The sequence below is a fragment of the Gavia stellata genome, chromosome 34 (genome assembly GCF_030936135.1).
Source record: "Gavia stellata isolate bGavSte3 chromosome 34, bGavSte3.hap2, whole genome shotgun sequence".
NCBI lineage: Eukaryota > Metazoa > Chordata > Aves > Gaviiformes > Gaviidae > Gavia > Gavia stellata.
In genome coordinates, this window is record NC_082627.1 from 775,808 (window position 1) to 799,057 (window position 23,250).

General features: G+C 49.4%; 2 protein-coding genes across 2 annotated transcripts; both read right to left on the reverse strand.

The window, feature by feature from the left end:
- Positions 1 to 365: 365 nt before the first annotated feature.
- On the reverse strand, positions 366 to 1,178 carry LOC132320200 (olfactory receptor 14C36-like). The gene has a single exon (XM_059832471.1). It carries the CDS (start codon positions 1,176 to 1,178, stop codon positions 366 to 368), a length of 813 nt encoding a protein of 270 aa, XP_059688454.1.
- A 15,950-nt stretch (positions 1,179 to 17,128) lies between these two features.
- Positions 17,129 to 18,082, reverse strand: LOC132320292 (olfactory receptor 14C36-like). The gene has a single exon (XM_059832570.1). The coding sequence runs from the start codon at positions 17,918 to 17,920 to the stop codon at positions 17,129 to 17,131; it is 792 nt and encodes a 263-aa protein (XP_059688553.1). The 5' UTR covers positions 17,921 to 18,082.
- Positions 18,083 to 23,250: the final 5,168 nt, after the last annotated feature.

A 23,250-nucleotide genomic window follows, 5' to 3' on the forward strand; every position in this document is an offset into this window, starting at 1 on the left:
TGAGAGGTCCGCATCCCCTCCGTGCCATCCCATCTCCCCAGGCTGGCACAAGAGCCCATGTCCCTGCGGACCTCAAGAGCTCCCAATCCCTCCATCACAAAGCAGCCTGCCCCAAGCTGGTGCAGCCAGAAAGGTGTTTCTGTTTCCAATTAATTTCTGCTATGATGAGGATGGATCATAGACCAAAAAGTTGCTGCAGTTTCATTTATTTTCTTAAATGAAATGGTTTCCCATTTAGACAAAGTCTCTGGCTCACACAAGATGGGTGGATCATTAAGGGGAGGGATAATTATATTTACTTGAAAAAAGCAACTTCCAAAGTGGAAAAAGGAAAAAAAAAATACAGGAAAGGCAGACTTGGCCTGTCACGACAGACGCTGGGAGTCAGCTGCAGAGGAAGGTAGGCAGCCTATGGCTGCTGAAAGACACCCAGTTACCGGTTTCCTCAGGGCATCCTTGAGCTCCTGGTTCCTCATGCTGTAGATGAGGGGGTTCACTGCTGGAGGCACCACTGAGTACAGAAGTGACACCATCAGATTGAGAAGTGGGGAGGAGATGGAGGGCGGCTTCAGGTAGGCAACCATGGCAGTACTGATAAAGAGGGAGACCACGACCAGGTGAGGGAGGCAGGTGGAAAAGGCTTTGTGCCGTCCCTGCTCAGAGGGGAAGCTTAGCACAGCCCTGAAGATCTGCACATAAGACAGCACAATGAAAACAAAACACCCCAAAAGTAGAAAAGAACTAAAAGCAATAAGCCAAACTTCCCTGTGGTAGTCTGAGTCTGAGCAGGAGAGCCTGAGGATCTGGGGGATTTCACAGAAGAACTGGTCCAGGGCATTGCCTTGGCAGAGTGGTAGTGAAAAGGTATTGGCCGTGTGCAGCAGAGCATTGAGAAACCCACTGCCCCAGGCAGCTGCTGCCATGTGGACACAAGCTCTGCTGCCCAGGAGGGTCCCGTAGTGCAGGGGTTTGCAGATGGCCACGTAGCGGTCATAGGACATGACTGTGAGAAGAAAATACTCTGCTGACAACAGAAAGAAAAAACCAAACACTTGAGCAGCACATCCCTTATAGGAGATGGCCCTGGTGTCCCACAGGGAATTGGCCATGGATTTGGGGAGAGTGGTGGAGACGGACCCCAAGTCAAGAAAAGAGAGGTTGAGGAGGAAGAAGTACATGGGGGTGTGGAGGTGGTGGTCACAGGCGATGGCGGTGATGATGAGGCCATTGCCCAGGAGGGCAGCCAGGTAGATGCCCAGGAAGAGCCAGAAGTGCAAGAGCTGCAGCTCCCGGGTGTCTGCGAATGCCAGGAGGAGGAACTCAGTCATGGAGCTTCCATTGGACTTTTGGTCCCTCATGGCATGGGAGCCTATTCATGGAGGAAAAGGCATCAAAGCATTAGGACAGATTTCTCTGAGCAAAATCTATTCCATTTCTTATAGAAACCCCCAAACCACCTGTCCCTAATCAAGAAGACGTTTGGCAGGTCCCTTTTGTGAGCTCTGGTTGGTGCTGGCTGAGGGTGTCCCTGGCAGCAGTGCACTCTGAGGTGGGCTCTGAGGGAGCCAGCGCTGCCCTACAGCGATAGGGAAATAGGAACGTGGGGTCTATGGTTAAATCCGCTCGTGATATCAAAGAGCTTTTCCCCACTGTCTCTCCCAAGTCACCCAACCCTGGAGCAGAGCTGGGAGGATTTTGTTTTGTTTATTCTGCTCTAGTGGCCCCACCAACCCCGAGGAGTGTTTTTAAGGCAGAAATCCTTGGCATTAGTATTGCCCTCCAGGTGAAACCTTGTGGGTCCTGAGAAGCAAAGGGGCCGTCCCTTAGTGCAGAGTGAGGACAGCCAGTCTGTCCATCAGCCCTGGTCTCAGCTGCCTTGTGCTGGCACCTCTTTGAGCTGGAGGACAATACCACTCAAGTGTTCTCCCCAAAAGAAACTGGACACTGCAAAGAGCAAAAGAACTCCAGTTTCCAAGTGCAGACCTCCAAACCCCTCACCCTGCCTCAGCATACCCAAGGAAGATCTCAGCTCTCCCCTCCCAGCCAGGGGCACAGAGGGCTCACTGCCGCTGCCTGCGTGGAGCCACCCAGCAGCATTTCTGTGGCCTTAGTGCTGACTTGTCTTCTCCATGGGGCTCCTGTATAACACAGAGATGCCATGGGTGAGCTGTGCCCTTCTGGAGGGCACCCTGCAGCCCAGCAGGACCCCCAGGGAAAGAGTCAAACGTCCTAAAGATGTGGCGATCAAAAGCAGCGTTGGCTCACTCCCAGCCCCACAAAATTCATTGCCCAGACCTTCCAACTGAGGTGGGAACAAAGGCAGCATGGACAGGAGAGGAAACATGGATAAATGCCCCAACGCTCCTGTCAAGAGCGTCACGATAGACAAATGGGTACCTGGGAATTTCTCCTCATGAGGGGCCCTGCTGCGAAGGAGTGACTCAGCCTGAAATCCCATGGCCTTGGGGCCACAGGCTGTGCTTCACCTACATGGGAGAGGAGACCTGATGGGGGGTGGTGTGTGCTCCAGGGGAGGTTTCTGCACTGCAGGGGATGGCAGGGAGGTACCCAGTTCCCCCTCCCACAGTGTTTCTGAGAGCAGCTCCCTCTCCCTCCCTGCCCATGTCTCTGCTGCCTGGAGCTCTCCCTGCCAGGAGCTATTTCCCTGTCCCCACATGTCTGCTCCCTGCCAGTGCTCAGAGACCCCAACGCACCCGCTGTGTGCTCAGCTCTGCCCTGCAGACACCTCCTGGCAGCAGGGCACTGCCCAGGGGCATCTCTGTCTGCGCAGAAGCTAAGGAGCAGCTCAAACAAGTCCCACAGAGACCACCGAGGTGATGCTCTCGTGCTGTCTGTAGGCTGAGCAGTGCCTTAGGGGACTAGATGAGGTTCCTTGCAGACCTACCCATCTCTCAGGGCAATGCTCCTGGAGTCTCAGTGCCTTGTCCAAATTCAACACCTCCATCACTCTTTCCCTGCCCTCTCTCCTCTCCCTCAGTGCAGGACATGAACTGAGGGTCGGGAAAGCAACTTTGTCTCAAAGAGCAACTTCATTGACCTTCCTATGGCAAAGTCTCCTCTGGAAAGGGTCACTTGGTGAGCTCGACCTGGGATCTCTCAGTGTAACAGTTAAGGTGTCTCAGAGGGTTGTCCACACCTGACAGATCCATTTCCATTCCCACCCATCCAACTAGTATAAACTTTATTGCAAAGATTCAGGAAGCTGAAGCAGGAAAGCCTTGCCTTGACTGTCATCTTTGAAAGATCCTCTCCAGAAATGTGCTGGGGGTGATGTGGAGCTGTGAGCAGCCCTGACACACACAGCACCCTCTCAACAGCAGAAGGACCCTGCCTGGCTAGCGGTCACTTCTTCCATCCTGAGCTTCTCCCCACAGTGCCCTGGGGAGCTCCCTGGGCAGGCTGAGTGCTGACCCTGGCAGGCAGCAGAGTCCCTGCCCCGGCTCACAGTCCCCTGGGGTGCAGGGACCCTGCTCTGAAGGACAGCCCTGGGCACCCCTGGATGCACACCCACCTTCACACCCCTGCAGCTGTCCCCGGGAGAAGGCAGCCTTCGTGTCCTGTCCCTCTGACAGTGCAGGGAGGAATCCCTGCTGTGGAGCACATCCTTCTCCTCTATACTAGGGAATCTGTGAGAGTCCTCCTGAGAGTTCGCACAGGCTATGGGATGAACCAGGTCTAGGAGAGTCCTGCAGAATACTCAGTATTATTGCCCTGCAGCTAAGAGACATACCATATAGAGGGCTGTGAAGATTTCTCTTCCAGTCAACTCTCAGCTGTCCTCCCACTCCACACTGCCTTTAAGCTCTCTCTGCCTCGCTCCTCTCCCCTCGGTGCCTGCAGGCAGTGCCCTCAGCCAGGCTGCGCTTTGAAGAAAAGCTGCTCCTGGGCAGAGCTGTATCTCTGCAGCACTGCCCACTTGCCCTCAGCTCCCTCCCTCCACCCCAGGAGCCCAGCCCAGCTCAGCAGCAGAGGACCAGCCCAAGGCAGCACTTTCTCTGCCCCCTCTGGGCTCCCTCCAGGTGTCCCTGGGGCTCGAGGGGAACCTGATGTGAAACAGGCTGAAGGAATCACTGCTGTTCCCTTCCTCAGCTGGGGAGAGATGCTTCTCTCCAGCACTGTCATTTTCCTGCTCAGAGAGAGAGTTCAGTCTAAATACCACCTTTCCTTGTCCCATCAGTAGGCAGAATACCCAGTGAGTGTGAGGGATCTCCTTTACCACTTCTGAGGGAAGAGATTCAGCCGAGGCAATCGAGGCATCTCATCCTGGGTTTGTAGTCCTGGGGCTGGAAGGGCTCTCAGCTCCCTTCCATGACTGCCACAAACCCACAGGAGGTGGGATTTCTCTTGCCTCTCTTCAGGTGTGCAAAAATGGACATTTGCATGGGAGCTTTTAGTCTCAGCTCCCCTGCTAATTAATGGAGATGGAGGGCAGGAGTGAGTACTTCAGATGCAAATACCTGGTGGCACCTGAGGTGCCAGAGGTGGCCCAAGATATGTGCAGGAAACTGCAGGCTCTAGTGGAGCATTTCTCATGCACAGGGCAGTGTCCATCTTGGAGGCCATTGGGAAATTCCTTTGGCCAACTGAAATGACAGCAGATGGCCACATTTAGGAGAATGAAACTTGTCCCCACTTGGTATGGACAGGGCAGCCTATCAAGGTATTTGTCTGCCCCAGTGGAGTTATTTTGCACCAGGAGAGCTAAGTTCCTCTCTTTCGCTTCTCCATCACCTATATGTATTAGATCAGCATTGACTATGGTGTCTCATGGTCTCCTGCCAGGGCTGTGCAGCCCAGGCCCTCTTCCATCTGGAGTCAGTGAGAGCAGGGTTTGCTCACTCTGTGGACCCCTCATGGCATCTTTCTCATCATCTACAACTACATCTGCATCTGCATCTGCATCTACATCTACATCTACGTCTACATCTCATATCATCTTTTACGTTGCCATCTGCGATCCATTCCGAGCACATCTGTGCCATGTAGTAAAGCCTTTACATATATGGGGTCTTGGGACTCAGTTCCAGTTTAGTTTGTGACAAGTCTGAGGTGGGCCCCAGCGGGCAGCAGCTGAGATGCTGCAGCCCACATGTGCACCAATGCCCTCAGCCTGGGGCACAGACAGGAGGAGCTGGAGCCCCGCGTGCCATCTCACAAGTGCCACATTTTAATTCACCACGCATGCTCAGAGAGTAGGGGGCTTAACTGGGTTGGGGGCTTTTCTAGCTAGGAGGCGTGTTCTTTAGCATTATAATGAGATTATAATGAACCACGTTTACTCTAGGCACTTTTTTGGCAGTCCATTCTATTTTTCTAAGATTTGTCCTTGTGTTAATCGTTATTGCTTATTAGCAGAGAGTCAGTGAAGGCAGTCTTTATCTCTAATGTCAGGTGCAGTTGTTACGAAGCATCTTCTCTACATTCTTCTTACTTGTTTTCGACACTTGTTTCCCAAGGCGTTCTCACACTCTCTCCCAAGATGTTCTTGCTTGCTTTTAACACTCATTTTTCAAGATGTCCTGTAACATTTCCTCCTTTGAGACTTGTGGATATATTCTATAATCTCCATAAGTCTCACTTTTTACTTAGATTTCATCAATTAGAAGATGATTAATCTTACCACACAGTCTTAGATCTATCTCATTTTCTTATAATCTAATAGAATATGAAATACTTTCATTCTTAACCTAACTCATTAAACATGCAATAATACCATTGATACTATCACTATCGATATTCTTAATAACACTTGTCAAATACTATTACTTATCAATATTCTTATCTGATTAAAGAGCCTTATGGAAGTAATTTTATGGAAAAATCAGTTATCTTATACATAGTATGGAAATTTTCAGTGATTCAGATACTAGCTCAGTCTGAAGTTCTGGTATTATTATATCAGTTTTGAGATGCAGTCAAAGTGATTGTTTGTAGTAGTCATGTTTTGGGTTAGTCAAATTTTCTTAGATTTCAGTCTCTCTTTTGAAGCAGTCAAATTTTCACTATTTCCATATGTTTCTTTCAATGGCCCTTTTAGTACAGCCTATGCAGATCCCTATAATAATCGCAATCACGATCACCTATATTACTCCTTCTAACAATGTAGCTAACCATCCTTTCAAAGACCACCCACTTAATTCTTGGAGAATTTTGTTGAACCAATTATTTTCAGCTACTTCTCTTGTTGCGCTACTATCTCTTGCTACCTTTCTCATTTTGTCTAATTGTTCTTGCAGATTTCCAGTGATATTAGGGATGTGGATACAGCAGTGTCCTTGGTCTAACTTAAGATATCCACATACTCCTTGTTCCTTGACTAATAGTAAATCCAAGACCAGTCTATTCTGGAGTATCATTTTAGCGTTAGTTTGAATTTGCTTGTTTACAATTTGGAATCCTTTTTGAGTGGCTCTCGATAAGGCTTCCACCTGCCAAGTTAGATTTTCTATTAACATTCGATTTTCTAAAGCCATCAGCCCTGGTAACAGGAAACTTTGAAGTCCCCATTCACATTGCACTGCTGCGGAAGGCTGCGTCCAAGTATCGGAATCTTCTTCTGTCTCAGTATTTCTTTTAACTCATCCCCAATATTGAGCTTTGATTGGACTCTTTCCATATGGGACATAGGGTCAGTAATCCTAAAGTTATTTGTCTAGTTGTTGTACTAAGTCGTAATTAGGTAGTCCAATATCCATCTGATGTAATCCAGGTTGTGTAGCCTGGGGAAGGCATATCATGTTTGCAATCATTAATCAAAAAATTTTGACTTTTGCAATGTTTCATCATTGTTAAGGTAGAACTTAGGATTGATATTTTACTAGAATTTAAAACATTGGAGCACATCCAATTGGTTCGGCTAACATAAGTGACTTTCGTTCCCCAATTAAAGCACCAATCCACACTCCCTGTATAGTTCCAGTATCCCTCCAAAGGTCTAGTCCAAGTTTTGAGTTTTGTTCTAAGGTTGTTGCATTCCGGAGCAGTGGTTACATTGGGTACCGTCTTATTAGTGACACAAAGTTTCAGTAATCCTGCAGCCTGCCCACCAGAGGCTGCCAATGCTATTTGGAGAAACTGGGCATCTAAGGGATGTGATCCCTTGGGACACTGTTTTTCTGAGCCTCTCCCAAATACTGTTCTGCTGTCCCCTGATCTCCAAGAAGTAGCATCTTGTAAAACATCGTTTCCTCTTTGTCTACATTTATTGTCTTTGTCCAAATAATAAGAAACATTGGCCTGTTTAAAGGCTCCTGTGATATTGTCATAGCCTTCTAGTAAAGATAAATTCACTGGTATAGTGCCCCGTGGAATAGGCTGACTGGCCGAGTGAGGGATCGGAATGCATGCTGTAACACTGGCAAGATTATGCATTTTGCCAAACCCTTGTATTAAAGTTAGAACGAGGTTTTCATCCAAATCTGTATTGACCTCTTCATCTATATCGATTTCTGCATTTCCTGACATCGCTGCAAGAGATATAACCCAGAACTTCAGGATTCCCATGTTAATTTTAAACGTAAAGGTCCCTTTTGTGTAACTGTCCATTGTGGTGATGCAGCTGGCTTTATCCTGCTGTGATGTATCCACGGAGCGACTCCTTCAAGCTTGACAGCAGTGTAGGTGGTGAGTAAAACTTGAAGAGGTCCTTTCCACTTCTCTTTTAACAGCTCGTCTGACCATGTCTTCAGCTACACCCAGTCCCCTGGTTGGTAGTGATGCACAGGCACGTCCAAAGATAGCGGTGCCCTCACAGAGACGTATCTGTGAAGAGAGGACAAAACCTTTTCCAGAGAGATAACATATCCTTTTAAATAATGTCTCTCTGCAATGTCAGGATTAACTCCTGTTTCAGTCATTTGATAAGGTTTACCATACACGATCTCAAAAGGACTGACCTTTTCTTTAGATCTAGGCTGGATGTGTATCCGTAGCAAAGCTAAGGGTAAAGCCTCGAGCCATTTTATCTGAGCCTCTTGACAAATTTTACTGATTTGTCTTTTTAAACTTTGGTTCATTCTTCCTACCTTTCCACTTGATTGAGGTCTCCATGGGGTATGGAGATCCCATTTTATCCCCAATGCCTTAGTTAGACTTTGACCAGCTTCTGCTACGAAGTGTGGGCCCCTATCTGAAGACAGTCCTATGGGTACCCCAAATCTTGGTATTATTTCCTTAAGTAGCACTTTTGCTACCTCTTTTGCCTTGTTGGTGTGACAAGGGAAAGCTTCTGGCCAACATGAAAAAGTATCTAGCATTACTAAAAGATACGGCTACCCATTCTGCCGCGGTAATTCAGAAAAGTCTATTTGCCAGAAGTCTCCTGGACTGTTTCCTCTTTTAGTCACCCCTGGTAAAGGCCTTCGGGGTAAGTGAGGATTATTCCTTAAGCATAACTCACATTTCTTTACAATGCTCTTAATTATTCCAGACATTCGAACACTTAGCACTTGTGGTTTTAATGCCTTGACCATTGTTTCAATTCCCCAGTGAGTTTCTTGGTGTTTTCTATTGGCTATTTCACGCATGGTCTCTTGGGTAACTATTACTTGGTGTGAAGGGGTTACCCACCATCCTTCTTGGGTTTTGGTTGCCTTCAGTAGGTTAGCTAATTGATTACCTTCTGCTGCATATTGTGGACTTTTAGGTCCCAAGTTCTGAACTTTTTCTGGCAAAATTAGCTTCTTTGGCAGCTTTATCTGCCATACGTTTCCCTATATGCATTGGGCTATTTCCAGTTTGATGTGCCTTGCAATGCATAATTGCCACAAATCCGGGTAAATTAATTGCCTGTAGTACTTGTTGGATTGTTGGCCCGTATTTGACTGGGGATCCCTGAGATGTTAGAAGTCCCCTTTCTTTCCAAATGGCTCCATGAGCATGGACCACTCCAAAGTCAAATTTTGAGTCTGTCCAGTCATTAACACTTTTGCCTCTTGACAGTTCTAAAGCTCTCAGCAAGGCTATGACTTCTGCTTTCTGGGCTGATGTTTTTATTCATCTTTTGCCAATCCTCTAATTCCTTGGCTAATTGATTTCCAAAGATTGTAGGACTGTTCTTACATCGTTGTGGTAATACTGTCCAACACAATTGGGTCTTTCTACCTGCCTTAGGGCTCTCCCACTCAAAAGCGAACAGTTCTTGACTTTTGGTTGCTAGTGGACGGCAAAAGAAAGCATCTTTTAAGTCCAGTACAGTGAACCATTTGTCTGTTTCCTTCAAAGTGGTCAAGAGAGTGTATGGATTTGCCACTACTGGGTGAACATCCTGTACAATTTGGTTTATAGCCCTTAGGTCCTGGACCAGTCTTTATTCTTCTGAATGCGGTTTTTTAATTGGCACGATCGGGGTGTTGTATTCAGACTGACACTCCTTTAACTATCCAAAATTTATAAATCATTCTATTAAAGTTTCTAATACCTTTCTTGCCTCTAATTTAACTGGATACTGTTTTCGTCTTACCGGTCTGGCGTCTGGTTTCAACTGAATGATAACTGGTTCCGCCATTAGGGATCGTCCTGGTACTCCTGAAGCCCATACTAGAGGTGTTACAGCCTGTTCAACTTCTTCTGGTATGTGCACAATCTCAACTTCCTTCTGTAACATAAAAACTGGAGCATCCAAACCTTTACTTTCAGGAATATGAACTTGGATTTTTCCTCCTTTGAAAGTAATAATTTGTGCATTTAATTTGCTTAATAAATCTCATCCTAATAGCGGCACAAGGCAATGTGGGATATAAAGAAATTGATGGGTTAACACCCTTTTCCCAATTTTAAAATTTAAAAGCTAGAAAAATGGCTGATTTTCTCTCCGCCGTGTGGCACCAATAATAGAAGTACTCTGATTACTCAAATTAGCTTCACATGTATTTAATACCGAATAAGTGGCACCCGTATCTATTAAAAATTTTACGTTTTCATTCCCCAACTTTGCTATAACCAGGTGTTCTTTTGGGGTGGGTTCCAATTTTTCCCACAGTCTCCCTCAGTCTGAATCTATTGTCATCATTTTAGCAGCCTGATTTGGCATCTCCTTATGACTCTGTCTTTTCAGCTGCGGGCACTCCCTTTTCCAGCATCCTTTTTGCCTGCAGTAAGCACACTGATCCACCTCCAGCAGTACTTCAACCCTCCGCAATCCATCAGGAAATCTTTTTCCCTTTACGGGGACTGTGAATTTGCTAGTTTCTTGGGCTATGGCTACTGCCAGCATCTTATTATCTTTAAGCCTTTCTTTTCTCTGCTTCACTTCCTCCACGTTTTCCCTGTTGTTATACACTTTCCAGGCATGCTCTAACATTTTATCCAATGAACGAGCGTCTGCTCCCTCTAGTTTCTGTAATTTCCATTTTATGTCCGCATTAGACTGTTCCATAAAGATGCGGATCAACGAGACAGCATCTGCTTCATTGTCTGCATTCAAATCAGTATATTTTCTCGCAGCCTCCATGAATCTTTCAAAGAAAGAAGAGGAGTCCTCATTCTTTCCTTGAATGACCTGATACAATTTAGACCAATTCTTTGGTTTTGGAATTGCATTCCGGACACCATACAAAATCAGTCGCTGGTATTCAGATAATAATAATCTTTGAGCCTGGATGTTAGGATCCCAACTGGGATTATTAGAAGGGAAATGATCCTCTATCCATCCTGCTATTACAGCTTGGACATGCACCCATTCTGCTTCTTCCTTAGCTTTAGCCAGAATCAATCTTTTCTCATCATAGGACACTAAATTATTCAAAATGACTTGCAGATCTTTCCAATCCGGATCCTGATTTTTGATTATAGTCTCCATAACCTTTGCCACCCGCTCGGGATCCTCCCTATATACACCTGCCATTTCTTTCAACGCCTTCAAATCTGACACTGAAAATGGCACTTTTACCCAAACTGGTGGCTCATCCAGTCCTACGACTTGCCTGAGGGGGGCTTGTCCATTAGCCTGCACATTCCGAGCATTTCCTCTCCTAGTTCTCCCTGCCACCGGACTAAAATCCTCCTCGCTGGAACTGTCAGAATCATTATCTCTCTCCTCTCTCCTTCTGTGGTTCGCCTAAAACAGCTTTTTATTATCAAAAGTGGAAAATAGTATCAATAGGGTAGAGTTGAAGGAAAAGGTAGAAATCAAACAAGCAGTCAGGATAGAGTTGCGAGAATAGTCACCACCATGAATCCACGGCATCCCGGGGGTCTGAGCCTCTCCGTGGTTTCGCAGTGGGCAACCGCACAAAGTTAACTTCCACAGTTCCTTTTATCCCCCCATTCAGGGGCTGCGGTTTCCACGACAATTGTAGGTACTTGCAAGTCTTCGCGTTCCTGCACATGCACACACATCTCACACTATTGCTTGACTGGGCAGGATGATGTTTCACAAACCAGAGGCCTCGGTGTCGCTGCAGCTGTCCTTCCCGCATTCTGCGGCCAGCTTAAACAACCAATCTTCATTCACCTTAAGCAAGCAATCTGTGAGACACATGTTTCACAGTTCAGTCTCTCACACCACATCACAGGACAATTCAGGGTGGAAGGGAGCTCAGGTGGTCTCTAGTCCAACGCCCAGCTCCAAGCAGGGCCAGCTCTGAGGTCAGACCAGGTAGCTGAGTAAACGTCAGCATCCACAGAGAGAGTTGACACATGAACCGGGCAGCTAAGCCACTGCTGCAAACATGGAGATGAGGCATTTGACCAGCTCCCTGAACACAGCTATGGGTATGCCATGCCGCCTGAGATTCCTGGGAACAGCCACCTTCTTGTCCAGAGAAGCGGGTTCCTTATGCAAGTTTCCTGGCATATCTGCAGACCGTGGGGCGCTCTAGGCTGCAAACAGAATTGAAACAAAGCCTCTGGCTTGGGTACTGCCAACTTACTAGCTAAAAGAGAGGGAGCTGGAGCGACCTCAGCACTTCCAGGTTCCTGATGAAGACTTAAGGCCTCTGAGAAAGGAGCTGAAGATAACAGTTTTGAACTAGCATAGCCTTTAGATCATTTCACATGTGGGGGCTCTGCTCCCCCTTTCAATCATTGGCACCCAGGAACCTCACCTGCTTTTCCTTCCTCTCCTCCCCAAACCTGACCAAGGGATGGGCAGAAAGGAAGCAGAAAGGCCCGAGGCCTCTGTGAATCAGCTGGAGTCTGGCACTTGGAGGGCCACGGTGTCATGTCATTGAACATCCCATAAAGAACCAAGCTGGGAAGTGAGTCTCTAAGCCCGAAACAGCAAGGTGCATGGACTGGCAAGGCTGTGTCTATGGCTGTGTCTGTACACCTACAGCATAGATCAAGCTGGGGCTGAAACTCGGGCCTGGGTTTAAATGGTCTGCTGGGCCCATGGACGGAGTTGTGGGTCGAGGCCACAGGTGAGGCTGGTCAGGGTCATGAAGCCTTATGGATGCTCTCAGGGCCTTGGCACTGCCCCCACGGGATCCCACCTGCCAGTGCCCCCCATAGGCCAAGGTCTCATCCCCTGATGTCCAGGGTCTCTGCTCTGTTACTCTTCTTCCCACATCCCCGGGGATGTGGGAGATCACAATTTCATGGTCACCACAGTCAAGGTGAATACTGGTCTTCACAGCCCTGACCATCTCTTCCTCTTTTGGGACTACCAGGTCCCGGTGAGCAGAAGACTGAAAGGACCATTTGGCAGCTGTGCTAAGAACATTTCTGCAAACACCTCAAGAAACCTCCTGGATGGTTTGCATCCTGCCGTCTCACTTGACCAGTGACTACCAATGGGAGTCCCCCATAAAAGCCAGGTTCTGTGATCCACAGATTTCCTCAGGTCATTTAAATAAGACATTGTTCATTCCTCACCCTGACTCTATGAGCTGTGACTCGGTCCTGGATCTGGCTGGGAGGGAGTTAATTTACTTCATCGCAGCACATATGGTGCTGTGCTTTGGGTTTGTTACTAAAACAGTGCTGATAACACACCAGTGTTTTTGCTATTGCTGAACAGTCCTTGCAGAGCGTGAAGGCGTTCTCTCTCTCACACTCTGCCCCCACAGAAAGTAGGTTGGGGGTATGCAAGAAGTTGTCAGGGGCACAGCTGGGACAGCTGACACAAAATGACCAAAGGGATATTCCATACCTATGATGTTAGGCGCAGCAAAACACAAAAAACCCCAACCCTCAATGACAAGCGGCTGCTGCTGAGAAAGTCACTGGGGAGGACGTCATGCTGGGGGCTGACTTGTTAGACAGCAGCTCTGCAGAGAAGAAACCTGGGGTCCCAGAGGACAACAATCTGAGCATGAGCCATCAATGCACCCCCAGGCAAAGGCCAACAGCCTCCTGGGCTGCATCAGGAAAAGCATTGCTGACATATTGAGGGAGTGACCCTTGCCTTCTCCTCAGCACTGGTGAGGCCATATCTGGAGTGCTGTGTCCAGTGCTGGGCCCCCCAGTACAAGAAAGTCGTTTGACCTGATAAAGCAAGTCCATCAAAGGACCCCAAAGCTGGTTTAAGGGACTCTAGCATCCTTCACAGGAGGAAAGGCTGAGAGATCTGGGACTATTCAGTCTGGAGAAGAAAAAGCTAAGGGGAGGGGTTATTAATGTGTATAAATACCCGGGAGGGCATGAAGATGAGGGAGCCAAAGTCTTCTCAGTAGATCCCAGTGGCAAGACAAGGGGGAACGGGCACAGCTAAAAATACATGAAATTCCATCTGAATGCAAGAAAACACTTTTTGACTGCGAGGGTGGTCAAACACTGGAACAGGTTGTCCAGAGAGGTGGTGGAGTCTCCATCCATGGAGATATTCCAAAACCACCTGGACAAGGTCCCGAGCAATTTGCCATCACTGACCCTGCCTCAGAAGGCGGGGATGACTAGGTGATCTCCAGAGGTCCCTTCCAACCACAATGATTCTGTGACTCTTTGAGTATGGAGGAGAAAAGTAAGACTGAAAGAAATGAACAACACATAGCCCTGAACACAAATACCATGGGATCCCATGGAGAGGACCCACGCTGGAGCAGAGGAGAATTGTGAGAAGGATGGAATGGCAAAGATGTTATGTACTGACCGTAACCCCCCATTCACCATCCCCACTGCTCCTCTTTGGGTTGGGGTGGGTAGAAGAATTGGGAATAATGGAATAATTTGAGCCTGGGAAAAAGGAGTGGACTGGAGGAATGGTCTTTAAGATTTTTGTCATAGCTCTAACTCACTAAATCTTTTTTAATTGGCAATAAATTAAATTGACCTTCCCCAAGTCAACTCTTCCTTGCCCATGATAGTAATGACTAAGTGAACTCCCTTTTTGACCTTGGCCCGTGAGGTTTTCTGTCTTATTTGCTCCCCTTGTCCCTTTGAGTACGAAGAGTGGGTGAGCAGCCAGGTGGGTGTCTGGCTGCTGGCCAACGTTAACCCACTACAGGACAGGATTGGGACTGCTGTATCAAGTAGGGAGCTCTCTGGCACAAAAAAGACCCTGACAGACTGGGGAGAGTCCTGCAGGGGCCAGAAGGGTGATTGGGGCCTGGAGCACATTATGTGCAAGGAGAGGCTGAGAGAGCTGGGGTTTTGAGAAATCCCTCAGAGCCAAACACTGGAGCAAAGACCGAGGACGATTGGTGGGATCTCAGTCAATGGAGTTTTTCAAAATTCGTAGAGACAAGGCATGAGCACCTGATCTAGCTGGAGCTCTCTGGGAATGGGCTTGGCTGAGAGACCAGCTGTGGCACGAGCTCTGGGACTTGGCGTGTAATGAGAGTCAGTAGGAAACCAGTTTTTTTTTCCTAATAATGGTGGTTGAGTTGGGTATCACTGAGCCCCGAAGGAGGACAGAGGTGACCATGCAGCAAAGGTCCCCTCCTCAGGGCTAGCGTGTATGGCCAGAGATGGAAATGATGGAAATGACCAGTGTGTGGGTCTGGTCTGGGACAATTTCCCTGGGGCAGCTTCCCTGGGGTGTCCAGGGAACTTGACACCGATGGGGACCCTCTCTTTTGCACCTATGGTGCCTTGCTTCCTTCACCGTGTCACCTTGCTCTGCACCATGAGCACCCTGCTCTGTGCCCCACCCTGCACACTCACAGAGCTTAGCTCTACACCGGCATTGTCCTCTCCTGAGCACACTCCAGCCCAGCCCAATCCTTCCCCAGCTCTCCCCCATCTCCCCTAGCCCCATGGCAGTGCTGACCGCAGAGTGCTGCAGTGCTCTGAGCACTTTACACTTTACCTTTGGGTGACACTATCCTGGACACGCTCTCACTTTGGGGAGCTCCATTCTCTTCCCACGCTAGGCACAGGCTGTCCATGGAGATCCCCCAGGCTCTCCAGGTGGCTCGGGATTCCTCTCTTGAAGGACATCGGCTGCCATGTCCCATGTGGGAGAGACCTGGGTATGTACTTCAGTGAGCAGTCACCAGCTCTATCACCACTAGACACCAATAGCTGAATGTTAAATCCAACCTCCATCTCTAAGAGGTCACAACATGACAATGAGCTTCTTGCCCCTGAACCCAGAGAGTAAAGGGCCCTTTCTGGGACGCAATTCCTTGGATCTGTTCCTGACACCAAGTTTTGAGGAGGAGCCCAGCCATCAGGCAGTACATGGGGAGATCCCTTTTTATTACCGAGATGCTGTTGCGTTAAAGGGCAAAGCAATTTGGCAGAAAATAAACCCCGCTGCGTTCCAGCTTGTCCTCAGGTATCAGAGGGGCTGGGGGCAGCTGGGCTTAGATTCTGAGTGATGCCCAATTCAGTGTTACAAACCCGGTCGTGTTCAATATATTGAACTCTCACGATTACAGATGCACTCGTAACACCATACACTTTCAGTCTAGTTGCACTCCATGAACTAGCGCAGCCACACTTAAGGAATTTGGTTGCATTCAATGAGAAGTCACTCGGCTAGATTAATGAATAGTGCAGTTTATTGAAGCAACAGATGCCCAAGTTCTTTTGGATTGCCGGTGATAGAATTACTGCCCGCAAAGCATGTGCACATACCAAGAAGATGAGTAATATAGCCTGGCTACAAATGCATTAAGTTACAGAACAACTCTATAGAGATTTCTGTCTGCCGGGGAAGCACTCGGTATAACCAAGTGTTCAGATCTTACCCAAAGGTGTCCCTGTTACGGGTTAAGAGAGGCTCAGCCTGTCGACTGATCCCAAGTGTCAAAGGTGGTCTGTGTCCCGGTCATCCCTCCTCTCTTAAGCCATTTTATACTATTTTCACATTTCAGGTGGAGTTTGAGTGACGCTAGTCATACGTATCTTTGTTGTAATTGGTGTAAAAGTTTCTTGCTTTGCTTTTAAAGGTATTGACTAAGAAACTTTTAGAGCACAGGCTCAGTGAGGGGTGGTCGCACCTTGGAGGCGGGTAGCTTTTGGGATGGAGGTGTGTTTCAGTATTATAATAAGATTATAATGAGCCAAATTCACCCAAAGAATAGTATTTTGTCAAAAAATGACAGACTGTTGGCCCATTTCCAGGAAAATCAATGCACATTTATCAAATTCTAATATAGTTCACTACACACCATTACACACACTAAATAGGTTATTGTATACTCGAAAGGTCCTTGTACAGTAGCATTGTCTTTGACCAGGTACGTATCCTAATTATCAGGATGAGTCTCCACCTCCATGTTCCATAGTACCTTCCAGTTCCCATCTTATCACAGAGCCTGGCCGCGGTGTCTTCACTCCGCTCCACCCTCCGTGCAGTTTCTCTTAGAGTCAGCACACCAAGCTCCCCTGGTGTTGCCAACACCTAAGGTTGCTTGGGGAGCTTCTCTGGGATGGAACCCTTCTGTAACTGCCATACTCCACCCCAAAGTTCCTTCAATGCTGTACCTTTCCTTAAAATGCAAATATAAATTTAATTTCAAAGTCACCTCCAGCAATAATTCCACAGATGCTAGGGGGGGTCTCAGCTCTGACTCAGTGTTAGACACATTTTTATATGGGTTCTAGGTGAGATATTGTAGGTTCATGCTTCAGGTGAAGTGAAGGAAATCCAAATATTTCTCTAGGATTATTAAATTCACAAATAACATTATCACTATTGACAAGAAAAACCAAAAAATACAAAGAAAAAACAGCCAAAAAAACCACAAAAGCATGGGCCTGGTATGTGATACTTTGGGATTCATTTGTGAAGAGAGTTTGGAAGTTTATCAGTATTGAAAAACATCCATGCAACCACTTTCCTAATGGCATTCTTGAACTCCTGGTTCCTCATGCTGTAGATGAGGGGGTTCACTGCTGGAGGCAGCAATGAGTAGAGAACTGCCAGCACCAGGTCCAAAGATGGGGAGGAGATGGAGGGCGGCTTCACATAGGCAAATATGCCGGTGCTGGTAAGGAGGGAGACCACGACCAGGTGAGGGAGGCAGGTGGAAAAGGCTTTGTGCCGTCCCTGCTCAGAGGGGATCCTCAGCACAGCCCTGAAGATCTGCACATAGGACAGCACAATGAAAACAAAACATCCAAAACCAAAAAAGACACTAACGACAGTAGCCCCAACTTCCCTGAGGTAGGATTCTGAGCAGGAGAGCTTGAGGATCTGGGGAATTTCACAGAAGAACTGGTCCACTGCATTGCCTTGGCAGAGCAGTAGGGAAAATGTGTTGGCCACATGCAGCATAGCATTGAGAAACCCACTGCCCCAGGCAGCTGCTGCCATGTGGACACAAGCTCTGCTGCCCAGGAGGGTCCCGTAGTGCAGGGGTTTGCAGATGGCAACGTAGCGGTCGTAGGACATGACTGTAAGAAGGCAGTACTCCCCTACAATGAAGAAGAGAAAGAAAAAGATCTGAGCAGCACATCCCCCATAGGAGATGGCCCTGGTGTCCCACAGGGAATTGGCCATGGATTTGGGGAGAGTGGTGGAGATGGAGCCCAGGTCGAGGAGGGAGAGGTTGAGGAGGAAGAAGTACATGGGGGTGTGGAGGTGGTGGTCACAGGCAATGGTGGTGATGATGATCCCATTGCCCAGGAGGGCAGCCAGGTAGATGCCCAGGAAGAGCCAGAAGTGCAAGAGCTGCAGCTCCCGTGTGTCCGCCAATGCCAGGAGGAGGAATTCGGTGATGGAGCTGCCGTTGGACAGGTGCATGGAGGCCTGTCCAAGAAGGAAAAGACACAGAGAAGTCAGGACAGGGTCTCTGAGCAAAGCCCTCTCCATTTCTCATAGACAGCCTGCACACGCATTGAGTGTCTCCTTCTCAGGACGACACACTTGCAGCTCCCTGCCTTGAGCTCTGCTCTGTGCTGGGTGAGCGCACTAACTCTGAGGACTCAGCCCTGCTCTACAGAAGTGGACACCTGGAGGCTGCAAACTGCTCATGGTTTGGGGATGGCTCCTGCAGATGGACGCTCTGAGGCGAGAGAAGAGGATTTGTAGCAGTGACTATCTGGGAATACTCTCCAAGCCCTATAGTGAAAAATGACATTAGGACCTGTGCTCATCTGCCCCTGAGAGACAAGATCCCCGTGAGGGATTCATCTCCTTCACCTTCACCCTCTCGCACAGCCAAGAGTCAGTAACGACTGAGAAAGACCCTTTCTCACCTCAGTCTGTCACCTGTACTGCATCTCCAGGCATAGTAGTATGAGTGAGGGGGGTGAAGGGTGAGGAAACAGCACTGTCACTATGAACACCTCCTCGCCTAGGTGAAGTGCACCCATCACACAGAAGGGCTGCTCCGCAGCTTCATACCCCATTCTTCAGAAGATGGGCTGCAACACCGGGTCAGTCATTGCATACTGGTGCAATTACGTAGGTTTCAGATGTTCCCATCACACCGGGAGCATGTTTTTTGAAGGGGTAGAAAGCCTTGGCTTTTCCACTGCTCTCAGAATAAACGCTGGTGAATACACTAGTGAGTCCCAAGAGATGGAAGGATGCTCTGCGCCTCACTGCAGAGTCTGGAGAGATGACTTGTCTGGATGTTTGGGAGGGTGGGAGGTTGTGGTTTCCAAGGGAGATCCCCAGGCTCCTTCCTCTTTCTCGCCCCTCGCGTGCAGAGGGTGATGGAGAGAGGGTGACACACCTCCTGGCTCCAACGACTAGACCAAGGAGGCTCTGTGATGTGGGTGCTGACAGCTGAGGGAGGTCTCAGCACTCACATTCTTGCAAGGAGCCACGGCACTTCTTCAGGCTGCCTACGTACAGCTGCCTGGCAGCATCTCCATGACCTTTACACCTCTGCATCATATCTTTGCAACATTCAGCTACAAGTAAATATCACAAGGGAGTGCTGTGGCCTTCGGGAGGGTAGCTGGTCCCTGGACTGGATAGCCCAGGGAGAACCATCTCGTTCCCCACCCCTCACACAGTGCGTGCTCGGAGCCTCACAGGCTAGAAGGGGACTTGGACTCCTTGCTCCCACACAGATCCCCGCACGGCAGGACCCTCAGGGGTGGTGTCTGGAATCCCTCTGAAGAACAACTATGACACAAGGACAAGGATGGATGGGTGGGGAAACATGGAGCAATACCAAGACCCTTTTTCCTAAGGGAGGGAAGGGAAGAGAGACAGCCAGGGACTCAGGAAAGTGTTCACCTTCCCCAGCTGTGCCCCCCACCTCCCAGGTGGTGACAACGCAGGGCTGTTACACTCAGCCCCTTTGTCGGGCAGCAGGAAATGGGCACGTGGCAGGAGAAAAGCACCTCTGCAACACTGGGGTCTGGCTGCCCTGGATCCCATGGCCATGGGGGTAGAGAGCGTTGCTGGGTGGGAGAGGAGAGATAAGGGGGGTTTTCTCAGTGGAAGGCATCTGCAATGGAGAGGACAAAGTGATGCTCCCACCTGCCCCAGCATACCATAGCAGTTCCCCTTCCCTCTGACCACATCCCTGCTGCCTGGAGTCACACCTGGGAGCTGTTCCTCTACCCCCACGTCTCTTCCCTGTCAGTGCTCACAGACCCCATCCCACACACTGAGCACTCAGCTCTGCCCTGCAGACACCTCCTGGTTGAATAGCACTGTCCCAGGGCATCTCGGGGGTTGCAGCACCGCAGGAGCTGCTCAGACCCACCCTGGAGAGGCTGGAGAGGTGAAGTTGGAGCTGTCTGCAGTCTCCACCTCCTTCACAGACAAAAATGTATTTCTCTTTTTCCCCTGCAGCAATTAGGAAACTGAAAGCACAGCCTCTGGAAGGATCCTTCTGCTAATGTAATCCCTGCCTTCTCCATCCTCTTGAAAGATCCCCTCAGGACATGGGTGAGCTGGAGCTGGGAGCAGCCATCACCCATGCAACACCCTGTAGACGGGAAAATGAACCTTTCCTGGTGGGGCAGGAACTGGCTTCTCATTCCAGTGAGCAGACCAAGGACTTCACGATGTGCCAGGGTTCCTATCAGCTGCATACATATGAAGCTTCCCAGCAGGCTGTTCACAGCCTTAGCATCTCTGCGGCTTCTCAAAATGGTTCTTGGGTATCTCAAAGATCCTGTGAGACAGATCCTATGTTCCCCTCTGGTCAGCAGCATCATGCCTGTAAGGACACCTCTGGGAGATAGTGAAGTGCCCTAAAGATCAGGACTGAGGAAGGGAGAGACAGATCATTTCCCAGCACCACTGACTGCGCTGCCCAGAGCCCCACACGTTTGGAGGGGTCTTGGGCACCTCTGCAGGACCCTCAGGGTCAGTGTCTGAACTTCAGCTGAACCCCATCCCCTCCACCCCCCCACACTGACATACCCAAGAGCCTCAGAGTCAGAGCAACACGGTGAGGTGGAATGAAAAGTAAAAATACCATGATTGTATTGCCAGGTGAGGGTAGAGGTGAGGCAGACAGGCAAACAGAAGAGATTTCACCTTGCCCAGCTGTGCACATTGCCTCCCAGGCAGCGACATCGCCGAGCGGTTGCTCTCAGCCCTTTGCTGGGCAGAGGGAAACGGGCACGTGCAGCAGAAGCACACATTTCTTCTTCTGGGGGTCTGGCTGCCCAGGAGGCAGCTCATGCCCAGGATTTTGCAGAGGTGTGGGCCAAGGGCTGTACTGGGTGGGAGAGGACAAATGAGGGGGATTGCTCAGGGAACGTATCCGTACTGCAGGGAGTGGCGAGGAGGTGTTCGTATTTCCCCTGTAACAGGGTTTCCCTCAGCAGTTTCATCCCTTCCTGCCCATGTCTCTGCTGCCTGGAGCTCTCCCTGCCAGGAGCTGTTTCTCTGTCCCCACGTCTCCTCCATGCCAGAGCTCACAAACCCCATCCCAGCCCCTGTGTGACCAGCTCTGCCCTGCAGAAACCCCACAGCAGCAGGGCACTGCCCAGAGGCACCTCGGCATTTGATAAATCTGTGGGGTGTGTGGAAACAGCCTTGTTGAAGCTTGAACGGTCAGGTTGGTTTGTCTACATGTGAGGGAGGGGAGGGACTTGCTGAGGTTCCCTGCAGACCTATAGATCTCTTACAGAGATGGTTTAGGAGTCTCAATCATTTTCACTTCCCCCTTCCCAATCAAACAGCAGAAAATTAAAAACAGAGGTTCCGAAAGGAAGGTTTTTTCTCAAGCAGCAACTTCATTGACCTTCCTTTAGGAAGGTCTCCTCTGGAAACATAAGCTGGGTCAGCTGGAGCGAGGATCTCACAGCGCAGAAGGACGGCTCCCCAGAGCCTTGTTCCAAGCATGACAGATCCATCACCACTCCCTCCTCTCCAAAGACCATAAAAATGAAAGCTCAGACTCAGGAATGCACACGCTGATGCAGGCAGCCCAAGTCTTGACTTTCCTCTTGAAAAGTCCCCTCGGAAATGTCCTGGCAGTGATCTGGAGCAGTGAGCAGCCCTGACCCACGCAGCACCCTCTTGACAGCAAAAAGACCCTGCTCTGCCCTGCTCGGTCAGGGGTTGCTCCTTCCACTCAACTTCTCCCCACAGCGCCGTGGGGAGCTCCCCAGGGAGGCTGAGCACCGACCCTGGCTGGCGGCAGAGTCCCTGCCCCGGCACACAGCCCCGTGGGTGCACAGCCAGCTTCAAACCCCTGCAGCCATCCCCGGGAGAAGGCAGCAGTCATGCCCTGTCCCTCTGACGGTCCAGCAAGGAAGCCTGGCTAGGAAGCATGTCATCCTTCTCCACACCAGAAAAATCGGGAGAGCAGTTCTGAAAGGTCCTATAAGCTGTGACATTTACCAACATTGGAAGACCCCTCTGTGCACTCATCTGCTTGCCCTACGTCCAGAGACTTACCATGTAGAGGGCTGTGAAGATTTCTCTTCCAGTCAACTCTCAGCATCCTCCCACTCCACACTGCCTTTAAGCCCTCTCCGCCTCGCTCCTCTCCCCTTGCTGCCTGCAGGCAGTGCCTTCAGCCCTGCTGTGCTTTACAGAGGAGCTGCTCTTGGGCAGAACTGTCTCTCTGCAGAGCTGCCTGCTTGCCATCAGCTCCCTCCCTCCATCCCAAGAGCCCAGCCCAGCTCAGCAGCAGAGGACCAGCCCAAGTTGTGACTCTCTCTGTCCCCTCTGGGCTCCCTCCAGGTGTCCCTGGGGCTCCAGGGGAACCTGCTGTGAAACAGGCTGAAGGAATCACTGCTGTTCCCTTCCTCAGCTGGGGAGAGACACTTCATTCCAGCAATGTAACTTCTCATATCAGAAAAACAGTCAGGTCTAATAATCACCTTTCCTCAACCCACCATTAGGCAGGACACCCAGACAGTGACGGGCAGGGATCTCCTTTACTCTTGCTGAGGGAAAGGATTCGTCTGTCTCATTCGCGGCATCACATCCCAGGTTTGCAGTCCTGGGGCTAGAAGGGGACTCAGCTCCTTCCCATGCACACCACAAACCCACAGGAGGTGAGATTCCTCTCGCTTCACTTCAGGTGTGCACAAAACAGGCACCTGCATGTGAGCTCCTTGTCTCAGCTCCCCTGGGAATTAATGGTGATGGATGGCAGCCGTGAGCTGTTCAGACACAAACACCTGGTGACATTTGAAATGCCAGAGGTGGTCCAAGATATGTGTAGCTATCTTCAAGCTCTAGTGGAGCAGTGCTGAGAGACAGGGCAGCATCTGGGGGCACTGTCTTGGAGGCTGGTGGGGAATCCCTTTGGCTGACTGAAATGACAGCAGATGCCCACATTTAGGATGACTGAACCTGTACCTATTTTTTTATGTTCTGGGCAGCCTACGCAGGGATTCATTGATTTAATGGAGTCATGTTCCCTAAGGAGATCAAAGTTTCTCTCTTTTTCATCAGTCAGGTTTACTAGTTCGCCATTGATTATAATAATGGTGATTTCATGAACATCCCCACATTGCCTACTCTAA

Bases quoted from the DNA above. Each gene is read 5' to 3' on its own strand.
- LOC132320200 (XM_059832471.1), bottom strand. From the start codon at position 1,178: ATGTACTTCTTCCTCCTCAACCTCTCTTTTCTTGACTTGGGGTCCGTC.
- LOC132320292 (XM_059832570.1), bottom strand. From the start codon at position 17,920: ATGTACTTCTTCCTCCTCAACCTCTCCCTCCTCGACCTGGGCTCCATC.